We start from the raw sequence: 11,472 nt of genomic DNA on the forward strand, positions 1-11,472 counted from the left end.
AAACGAAGTAAAACTATTGAAAAGACGTTATCGCATACGCGTTGCGGCCCTTTTGTGACGCAGCGGCGGCGCAAAAGATGCACCATGGTGTGGGGTATTTACAGCGTGACGCATCTGAGAGATGCGTCACGTTGTGAAGCCCTGCACCACATGAAACCTGCGTCAGGTTTCATGTGGGGGTTTCCACGAGGGGGGGGGGGGGGAGCGTTCCGTCGCAGAAAAGCCCCTGGAAAGTTACTGAGTGAAATCTACAAGATTTCACTGAGTCACTTTACTAACGCTGATAAGTCAAAAACCCTGCGCCTGCTTTAAGCAAGCGTAAGGTTTGACGCACCACGTTAACAAATAGAGTAAGTTGGAAAAGTTCTGGAGTTGCGTGCCGCATGCAACACAACTTCAGCACTGCGCCAACTTCCCTCCCTAGATGCAACACGCATCTGTTTATTCCTGCGCCATGGTGCACCGCATTGTAAATGCAGCGCATCATGGGTGGCGAAAGGATAAACTTGCCTGCCGTATCTTTCCTGGCGCATCTCTGCTGATTTGCACAGATGCGTCAGGCAACGTAAATCTGCCCCAAGGTCTTCAAAATCAGACTGAGCCAGAATACATAAAACATCTATAAACATTGGTCCAGTAATGCAGTCAATAGGCCTTGAAAGGAACTTCTACCCAGTAAATGTGTATACCGGAACACTGCAAGATTCCAAACATCAATATGTAATTCACAACCATCACCTTTTTTAAAGAAATATCTGCTATTTTAGTTTAAAAAAAACAATTGAATATCGGTATTTGGATGTCGTTGCAATTGAATTTAAAGTCAAACTCTGCAGTGTTTTCTTAGTAGAAAGAAAAATGTCTTTTATTTGAACACTGAATATAAACATCTTGCGTTGGGATATGGATTTTTCGCTAAACCAGAGAAGGCATTTATATATGTAGTATTAGCCTTGTAATCAATGAATAATAATGTTTATAAATAAGTTTTGTAAACTACTTGAAATGGACGATGTCTTGCCTCGCTGTGCTACTGTGTGTTACACATAGCACTCCGAAGCACCTTTGGGCTAAAACCACGCCATAACAAAAACCCTAAATAAAATGAAAAAGTGTGTGGTAAGGAAGGTAGCACGCATTCATACAACAGGAGAAGTTTTGTATCTATGCAAGGTAAATAAGACAGCACACTTTCACACAACAGGATACATTTTGTATCTCTGTAAAGTAAATAAAGCAGCACAGATTCATACAACAGGAGAAGTTTGGTATCTATGCAAGGTAAATAAGACAGTAAACTTTCAACAACAGGAAAAGTTTTGTATCTATGCCAGGCAAATAAGACCGCACACTTTCACACAACAGGATACATTTTGTATCTCTGTAAAGTAAATAAAGTAGCACAGATTCATACAACAGGAGAAGTTTGGTATCTATGCAAGGCAAATAAGACAGCACATATTCAACAACAGGAGAAGTTTTGTATCTATGCAAGGTAAATAAGACAGCACACTTTCACACAACAGGAGAATTTTTTGTATCTTTGTAGCGCAAATAAGGAAGCACACATTCATACAACAGGAGATGTTTTGTATCTATGCTAGGTAAATAAGACAGTATACATTCAACAACCGGAAAAGTTTTGTATCTATGCAAGCCAAATAAGACAGCACACCTTCAAAAACAGGAGATGTTTTGTATCATTGGAGCGCAAATAAGACAGCACACATTCATGCAACAGGATATGTTTTGTATCCTTGTAACACAAATAAGACAGCACACATTCATACAACAGGATATGTTTTGTATCCTTGTAACACAAATAAGACAGCACACATTCATACAACAGGATATGTTTTGTATCCTTGTAACACAAATAAGACAGCACACATTCATACAACAGGAGAAGTTTTGTATCTATGCAAGGTAAATAAGACAGCACACTTTCACACAACAGGAGAATTTTTTTATCTTTGTAGCGCAAATAAGGAAGCACACATTCATAAAAAAGGAGTTGCTTTGTATCTATGCTAGGTAAATAAGACAGTATACTTTCAACAACAGGAAAAGTTTTGTATCTATGCCAGGCAAATAAGACAGCACACATTCACACAACAGGGGATGTTTTGTATCTTTGTAGTGTACATAAGGCAGCACACATTGAGCAACAGGAGACATGTTGTATTTAAGCAAGGTTAGTAAGGGAGCCCACATTTATACAATAGCTGATTTTTATATGAGTTAGATAATACAACTTGAGGTGAGTAATGAAGCACATAGTCATAAAAGAGGTGTTTTTATTTATATGAGGTAAGTAAGGTAGCACACGTTTGTACAACAAGTGATGCTTGGTGTCAATCTATGGTAAGAAACGTAGCACACATGAATGAATGAAATGAATGAAACGTCATTTGTAGAGCGCACAGCTACTCCAAGGAGTGTTCCGGCTGGAGCTACCTAACAGTTTCTCTTCACAGTGGACCAAAATGCGGAGATCATAATCAGATATCAAACAGCCATGTTTTTAAGTTCTTTCTGAAGATTGAAACATCCGGATTGGCCCTTAGTGACAGTGGAAGGTGATTCCAGGCTTTAGGTCCAAGATGCAAAAAGGATCTGCACCCAGTTCAGGAACGGCAGATCTTAGGAATGGTAGCCAAATGCCCAAAAGTTGAACGAAGTGTCCTGGCTGGCAAATAGCTGGAAAGCCTCATTCTAAGATAGGCACCACCCTTATCATGTAGCACTTTATGCACCAGGACCAGTGTCTTGAACTGGATCCTCTTTCTTATGGGGAGCCAGTGAAGTCATCTCAGATGAGGAGATAAGTGGGTCATAGGGGCAAGGTCGAGAATAAAACTTGCGGTCGCATTCTGCACCACCTGCAGCCTATTCAAAAGATAATCTAGTCTGGAGGTGATCAGCCCCTGAACCACTGTTTTCCTGGATTCCACCGAGAGCAGTGGCAGAAACGTTCTCAATGTACATGGGAGATCAAAACAGGTGCCCACCACGGCTAGGATTTGCTGTTGCAGGGACAAAGTGTTGCCTATCTTGATCCAAGTTTTTTACTGTATTCATTAGAGTTGCTGTGATTGGCGGTGGCCTCTTGAGGCCACCATGACCTCAAGATATCTGCGAGCGGGGTGCCAAAGAAGACAATCTCTGACTTATCTGGGTTGCATTTTAGTTGGTTGATTGCTAGCCAGTTGAACATATTAGCTAAACGGGTTTTAATAATTTCTCCATCAAATTCCGCTCCTTTGTTACAAGAAAAAAGAAGCTGCATGTCATCTGCGTACGATATCACTTTGGCACCAAGTGTTTCAGCCAAAGTGGCCAAGGGAGCCATGTAGACATTAAAAAGCGTTGGGCTCAATGCTGAGCCCTGGAGAACACCGACCTTAGTATTCTGAATAGGGGAGGCAAAAGGAGGGATCCATACCTCTTGGCTCCTATTGTCGAGAAAGGAGGTCGGCTAACTTAACACCATTCCCTCCAATACCAATGTTGCAGAGGTGCTTTAAAACTCTGTCATTGGGGAGGATATTGAAAGCCGCCAAAAGATCCAACATGACCAGGACAGCCTTGCCCTGGCCATCCAGCTTCTCCTTGATATAATCGGTTGCCTCTAGCAAGGCTGTTTCTGTGCTATAGTTTGGTCTATAGCGGGATTGATTGGGGTGCAGTATATTGTTGCTTTCCAGATGACATGATATTATTGAGTTTACATATTTTTCTAACACCTTTGAAAAAGCGGGAAGAAGAGAAATAGGTCTATAGTTTGCCTGAATCTTGGGATCAGCAGAGGAAGAATTGTTGCATATTTTCATTTATGAGGCAAGAATCCTAATGAAAGTGAAGTGTTTAGAACTTTATTAAGCACTGGGTTTATGGCTTGCACCACCTCGGGCATGGAACAGCAGTGGAAGCTGTTTTTAAACACCCAATGGCCGACAGGGGATCATCTAAGGATATAGGTGGAAAAAGGAGGAGATTAGGTATTTGGTCCTTGACGAGCGCCGGTAGCAGGCTCTATGAAGGTATGGGAATCATCCTGTGCTGAGTGATTTCGAGTGGCTTGAATCAAAGCAACTTTTTCGGATAAGAAAACTGCCATTCGAGTGGTGCATTCGGCTGTGGGTTGTTGGTGGTGCTGCGAAGTGGCAACCGGATTTAATAATGTCTTTACTATCTTAAAACGTGTTTTAGATTTAGTATCAGATTCCTCTAAATTACCCTTAATATAATGTTCCTTGGGTGCTGCATTATAGATCAATTTATTATCTAGATTATACTCTTTAGGCCATCTCCTTTCCAGGAGCTTGTATTCTTTTATTCTCGACCTCAGCCTATCGTCCGACCAGTGAAAGCTAACTAGACAGTGATCTGATCAGGTTAGTGGCAGTGGGTCATCTAGTTTAAGCATACTATTAGAAAAGATGTGATCCAAGACCTAGCCTGCCTGATGAGTGGGTTTAAACACATAGGGGCAAGGCCTAAGACCGATAATAGGTCTAGGAGGGATTTAGCCTCCGATTTCACTGGCTCTTACAGATGGAGATTAAAATCCCCCAATACTAGAAAGTGGGCATATTTGAGGGACTAGGAGGATAGGTTATCATTTGATGATTTCAAAAAGGAACTGTGTGAGTCGGGAGTATGATAAATCAAAACTCGGGCCACTGACAGCTGGAGCAATAGAGCGCAGCAGAATTCCAAATACTCAGCTCCAAGTTCCCATGGTTAATTTGAACACATTTAAATTTAGCTTTATAAATAATGGCCACCCGTACACCTCTGCCTTTCGGTCTATCTTTCCTAGGATTTTGTAGCCTGTGGATAGCACTGGCTATATTGGGGTTGAAGGAGTCAGTGAGCCATGTTTCTGTTAAAGACAGTAAATCTAGTTTACTATCTTCCAGCAATTCGAAAACCTGCAAATCATGCTTATGTAGCGAGCAGATATTCAGCAAAGCCGCCGGGGAACTTTCCAGCTTTGGAGATGGTGGTTTGATTGCTAATCGTGTGAAAAAAAGTGTCAAATATAATATCACCAGGGAGACAACGGTAATTATGAAGCACACAAATTTTAAAAAGAAATAACAAAATGTTATATTTATTAGGTATATATACTCAAGTTAAAAACATTAAAATTTATAACACAGAATAAAAGAAAATACAACATCTAACCAATTATGAACAATAACACCATTAATTCATAAAACAGTGGCGGACAATAGTAGTCCTCTTCGACGCGCATTTCGGCGTTTTCACAAGAACGCCTTCTTCAAGATGGCACGTCCAAATGTGCCTGACAAGGAGAAATGGCTCAGTAGTTAGCTCGAGAGTGCCCTGTGTGATTAGCTGCTCCTTCCGCCCTCCAGCCCTTCAAATTGAAATTCAAGGCAAATGACCAAGTCGCAAAATTCATCAAAAAATAATGGTGATTCAAGTTAAAAGCCCCCCAACAATTTAGCTGCCAATGGGGCTTTAGGGGGGTCAACAGGCAGGGAGGCTTGCACCCCCGGGGTTTTTGTGTCGCTTGATGCAGCCCGAGCGCAACGGTTTCTTTTTGGGCTTGGTCTTTGGGCTGGCGGGTGGGGGTTATTTGACCAGCAATTTTGTAGGCTCTGTCGCCATTTTTGGTAAGGTGACATGGCAGGCGGTGGGGCTAGAGGGAGCAGGGTTTAGGAAAATTCACTCCCTCCCATCCTGTGGAAGAGGGGGGTTTTGTTTAGTTTGAGTTAATTTACAGGTTATTTTGTTGATAACAGGTGCACTGGGGAAGGCAATGTATTGGGTTGTTGCTTGAATCAAGTGCATGGCATCTGGTAGCTAATTTTTTACATGTTTACAGTTTACTTTATGGTTGGGAACAAGTTACTCTGGGAGCTGGCAATAAGGTTAAGATAGGAGATACTTGGATATGTAGCTCTTTAGAGAAGTAGAAAAGAGGTTAGAGGGTTAAACTTCAACAGTTAATGACAGAGTTGGTTTTTTAAATAGTTGCAAAGAAAGGAGAAGGGTGGGGAACCCTTAGGAGTGGGGAGGAGGATATGTAGGTGAATCAATGTATAGCGTGGTGTAGTTTTGTAAGGCAAAGGCCAAGGGTAATGTTTTTGTGAGGTGCACCTGTCTTCAACAAAGCTGCCTTTTTCATACCTTTAGAGAGTCTTGGTTGTCTGTGCTGCTCCTTTGCGGCCCAATGTTAAAACAAACAATTATAACACAATGATAAAATGTCATCAGTGCAAAGAGAAACCTTTTGGCGTCTGCATGCATACAACAGATGATGTTTTGTATCTATATGAGGTAAGTAGGGACGTACACATTCATACAACAGGTGATTTGTATACGAGTTAAGTAACATGATAGACAGTCACACAACATGTGATGATTAGTATATAGTGAGGTAAGTAAGGTAACAAACATTCATAAAAGGGGTGATTTGTTATTTATATGAGGTAAGTAAGGTAGCACACATGTATACAAGGGGTGACTTTTTTATTTATATGATGTAAGTAAGGTAGCACACACACTCATACAAAGGGGGATGTTTTTTTATGTAAGATGTGTAGTGTAGCACACATTCACATCCCAGGTGATATTTTGTATCTGTGCAAAATAAGTAAAGTAACAAACATTCATATGACTGGTAAAGTGTTATAATTATATGAGGCAAGTAAGAAAGTACACATCCATACAATGACGGATGTCTATTTATGGGAAATATGTAAGTAAGCACACATTCATACGACAGGTGATGTTTTGTATCTATGTGAGGTAAGGAAGGTGGGAACACATTTATCCAAGGGCTAGTGTTTAGTATTTATGTGAGATATGTAAGTTAGCACACATTCATACAACAGGTGGGGGCTTATTTATCGGCCCTTGCGTCACTCTTGCGCTGCCGTTGAGTCACTCTTTGTGACGTACTAGTTGTGTAATAAATGCATCATGTTGCGTCATATTTACAAAGTTACGTATCCAGGTAGATGCGTCACTTTCTAAACCCCTACGCCACATTATACTTGCGCCAGGTATAATGTATGCATGGGGGCGTTCTGACGCAAGAAAGGGTCGTAGAAGTGACGCAGTGAAATCCATGAGATTTCACTGCACCACTTCTAGGATGCAAATTGTTCGATATCTTACGCCTGCCTCATGGCAGGCGTAAAACTGACGCAGGCACATTTAACATGGGACTTGCCCATGTGTAAATGACCCATTGCTGGAGTGCGTCACTTTTGTAACACACTCCAGCAATGCGTAATTTTTGCGCCTACAGATACGTCAGAAATACTGACGTATCTGTAACTCCTTGCGACATGATGCGTCACACTGTAAATATGACACATCATTGCTATCGCAATGAGGGCGCAATGAAAAGTGACGCATCACTGTTTTGTATCTATATGAGATAAGAAAGGAAGCACACAATCATACAGCGTCTGATGTTTTGTATCCATATGAGGTAAGAAAGGAAGTACGCATTCATACAACTGGTGATGTATGGTATTTATATGAGGTAAGGAAGGAAGCATGCATTCATACAATGGGTGATATTTTGTATCAATTTGAGGTAAGTAAGGAAGCACTCATTCATACAATATGTGATGTTTTGTATCTATGTGAGGTAAGTAAGAGAGCACGCATTCATATAACGGGTGACGGTTTGTATCTATTTGAGGTAAGTAAGGAAGCACGAATTCATACAAAGGCTGGTGTTTTGTATTTATGTGAGATACGTAAGGAAGCACACGCTCATACAATGGGTGTTGTTTTGTATTTATGTGAGGTAAGTAAGGAAGCACGCATTCATACAAAGGCTGGTGTTTTATATGTATATGAGATACATAAGGAGGCACACGTTCATACAACGGGTGATGTTTTGTATCTATTTTAGGTAAGTAAGGACGCATGCATTCATGCAACGGGTATGGTTTTGTATCTATTTGAGGTAAGTAAGGAAGCACGCATTCATACAAAAGGTGAGGTTTTGTATCTATTTGAGGTAAGTAAGGAAGCACACTTTCATACAACGGGGGATGTTTTGTATCCATGTGAGATAAGTAAGGAAGCACACGTTCGTACAACGGGTTGTTTTGTATCTATTTGAGGTAAGGACGCACACGTTCATACAAGGGGTGCTGTTTTGTATCTATTTGAGGTAAGTAAGGAAACATGAATTCATACAAAGGGTGAGGTTTTGTATCTATTTGAGGTAAGTAAGGATGCATGAATTCATACAACGGGTGAAGTCTTGTATCTGAGGTAAGGGAGGAAGTACGCATTCATACAACAGGTGATGTTTGTATCTATATGGGGTAAGGACAGCAGCATACATCCATACAACTGGTGAAGTTTTGTATCTATTTGAGGTAAGTAAGGAAGCACACATTCATCCAACTGTTGTTCTGACTCTATATGAGAAGACATGGGATCCTTCTATCAGTGCCATCTGTTTCTAGAAGGAAGCCATCGCCGAATGTGGTTAGAAGCTCATGGCTACCATCCTTTAGACATAACCTTGACAAATGAATGAGTGCATTAGCATAATGATTGCACAGCAGGGGGCTGGGCATTAGGACCCTATGGGTGCCTTTCAGATCCACAGATATTTACAATGTATCAGTTTTTTATTCTTTGAAGCTTTGAATAACCCATTACAAATGGCAAATGCAATATTTTGTGAGGAAACCTTGCAAACCATATTATTTTCCAATAGCAAATGACCTTGCTTAAATCCTTAAAGGAACACCAGCGTGCTCCCATGCGCTTGAGTAATGGTACGTTCTTACATGCTGACTGAAACTAATTATCGACTGTCCTGAACTGTTCCACTGAGAATTCCAATTTGCGCAGTGCCACGCGCGCTTCCATATGTGCTCGAATCACTCACAAGGCGTTAACCAGGACTGGCTGCGAACAGGTGCTCTGCCTAGACCAAACAACAAGGGGGGGAGTAAACAACCTCTTCGTTTAGGCTAAAAATGTCATTTTAACGCCATGAACGTGTGTAGGTATGGCATTATAGTTGTGGGCTACACATGGCACACTAACAGAGGGACAAAAGCTGCAGTGGAGGCCACACACATACACTACAATTTACTCTAATGTACTGAGGCCTAAGTGGGTGGGATAGTTCACAAAGAAGCTGAGCTGGACACTGCGGACACGTTGTTCTGTAACACAGAGACAGGTGGACACATCCTTTTTACCTATGTTAAATATGATTACATTTCATTGTCGTTCAATTGCAACAACATGTTCAAGGCAGCCAGGAAACACCAGCTAGACCCTCCCCTCCTTTCCCCAGGGCTGTGGGAATCGCAGGCATGACTTGGTGTTGCTGCGCATACACGGGTGCTGAAGCGTCACCCACTGCAGTGCCTCTCTGATGGTATTCACAACCAGTCTCAAGGAATCCCCTAGCATCTGAATGCTGTCACAGCATCCTGCAGCCCCAGCACTCCTGGTTCCACACACAGGGGAGGGGCTATTGACTACTCACCATATCCACGAATGCCTCCTGAAGGGGTAATTATTCAGGTGCATCATTTTTGACAGCGCTCGCAGCATCAGCGCAGTCTCTTCACTTGCTCACATGGTAGCATCCTCCGGGACGGTCACATATGAATCTCGTAAAAGGCCGCAAGGGCACCTAAAAGGCTGGGTTATTGCCCGAAGTAGCGCCTTCCACAAACATAGCGCCCAGGGCGTAATCCAAGAACTGCGAGGGGATGTTTCAAGCATATGTCCACCCATGAGTGCCTGAAACTGTAAACCACAACGCTGGCCAATATACCACAGCCCCGTCTGGACCCGACACCCCAGGGGAAGGCAGAAATTGGCTCGACGTAAACCCCCCAGTTTGTCTTTACTTAAAATTAAAGCACCTTTACACGCAGCGTTTTGTTCCGTGGGACCAGGCTAGCCAATCCGAGTTTTTTCCCACCCGTGCTAGAGACGCGGTTTTAGGAAACTGTGCGACTTCATGCTGCTTGTCCTTGCAACACAGAAGTGAAGGAAGGCGCCCTTTCCTCTGTCGGAGGCACATATTACTCATCTGTTGACAGCCGGGCGTAAATCCGCGTGCAAGAAGCGAGCTCCCGTCCAGCTGCAGGTTCAATGGAAGCCAGTTCCATTCTGGCGCTGAAACCCGTCATCACTCAAAATGTCCCCACGGTGGATGGCGTGGGGAGGCAGGAACGCCCGCGTGGAGCACATCCGAGCTTGTGTCATATGTGAAGTCGCCGCTGTCAAACAACCCCATAGTAAGGCGACCTTTAGATAGCATCACTCCTCGATTGATTTGCAGTGCTGCAAGAGATGCCCTGAATTTTGGGAGCAACGTGTGTCAGAGGCGCGATGGACGCGAACGAATGCCTAAAATAAAACCAAAATCCAGAGAAAATACACATATTCCAGGAAAATGCTCCGTCCCTGCGGCGACGCGCCTTTCCTTGCCCGCAAGGTTCATTGATAGCTGTCAGAGCCGGGCTGGTGGATCAGGCGGACAGTGACGCGGAGGCATGCACACCTCAGGCAGCCCCCCGCCCCTCCTGCGCGGGGTTGTCGGCACGGCCTCTGCGTCCCCGGTGCGTCCTGCGCCCGCCTCGGCTGTCCCCGGGCTGGTGGCTGCGCTCTGCCGGCCGGGGCGCGGGCAGCCTGGGTGGCGCTGAACTCTGCGCTCTGCAGCAGGCTCGGCTCCCGCCTGCAGTGAAGGAGGGCAGGCTGCCTGACAGGGATGTGCGAGCGTCACGGGGCCCCTCTAGGTGGGCTCCCCCTGCGCAGAAGCACGCCGCCCTCAACTCCAGCCAGGGTACCGCGGCGTGGGTAAAACGGAAACCTGCCACAGCGAATCTTCGTCTCGGAATCCGCGAAGTGCAGTCAGGGTGAAATCACGGGGAGGGGCGGGGCAGCACGAGGCGCATGAAAAAAATAATAAACAAGGCAACAGAGAGATAGTGGATTCTACCCACTTTTGAGGGTCACCTTTTTCTGAATAAAACTGCACGCCTCACACAATCGTCGTAATGAAAATAATTCCCCATTGCATTCTGTCACTTTTAGTTAGACGTAAAATGCTTCCGTCTGAAAAGGAGCTGCACTTTCGACTGTCTTCGTAGATGCCATAAACGAGGATGTTTGAGCAGGGAGTGTCGAGATACAGCCGTGCAGTTCAGAAGTGCGCGCGTGCCACGGTGCGTTGGCGACTCCTCACCGGATTCTTGCACAACACCCTGAATAAGCCCCTGCACCGCTGTTGACATTTTGGATGGAAAACGACATAGGCACTATTCGAGCCACTGAGGACACTGGCACTGAAGGGCATGTGTTTGACCCCCGGGAGAGAAGCAGGTGGTGTCTGCCCGTGCTCTGATGCCGAATGTGTGCAGTGCCTGCTGCCAACGCTGGTTAGAAGAGACCCCAGACCTCTTGCACAATGTCCACCTGTGCCAGTAA

General features: G+C 44.0%; 1 protein-coding gene across 1 annotated transcript in view; it reads right to left on the bottom strand.

The window, feature by feature from the left end:
• The window catches only part of PDE4D (phosphodiesterase 4D), a 1,324,573-nt gene extending 1,313,711 nt beyond the window's left edge, over positions 1-10,862 (bottom strand). Inside the window, exon 1 of the mRNA XM_086960668.1 lies at positions 9,518-10,862. Within this exon, the coding sequence (XP_086816794.1) occupies positions 9,518-9,585 (68 nt within the window). The 5' untranslated portion in view covers positions 9,586-10,862. The remainder of the gene's footprint in view (positions 1-9,517) is intronic.
• Between the last annotated feature and the right edge of the window lie 610 nt (positions 10,863-11,472).

Source organism: Lissotriton vulgaris, chromosome 3_1 (assembly GCF_964263255.1).
Source record: "Lissotriton vulgaris chromosome 3_1, aLisVul1.2, whole genome shotgun sequence".
NCBI lineage: Eukaryota > Metazoa > Chordata > Amphibia > Caudata > Salamandridae > Lissotriton > Lissotriton vulgaris.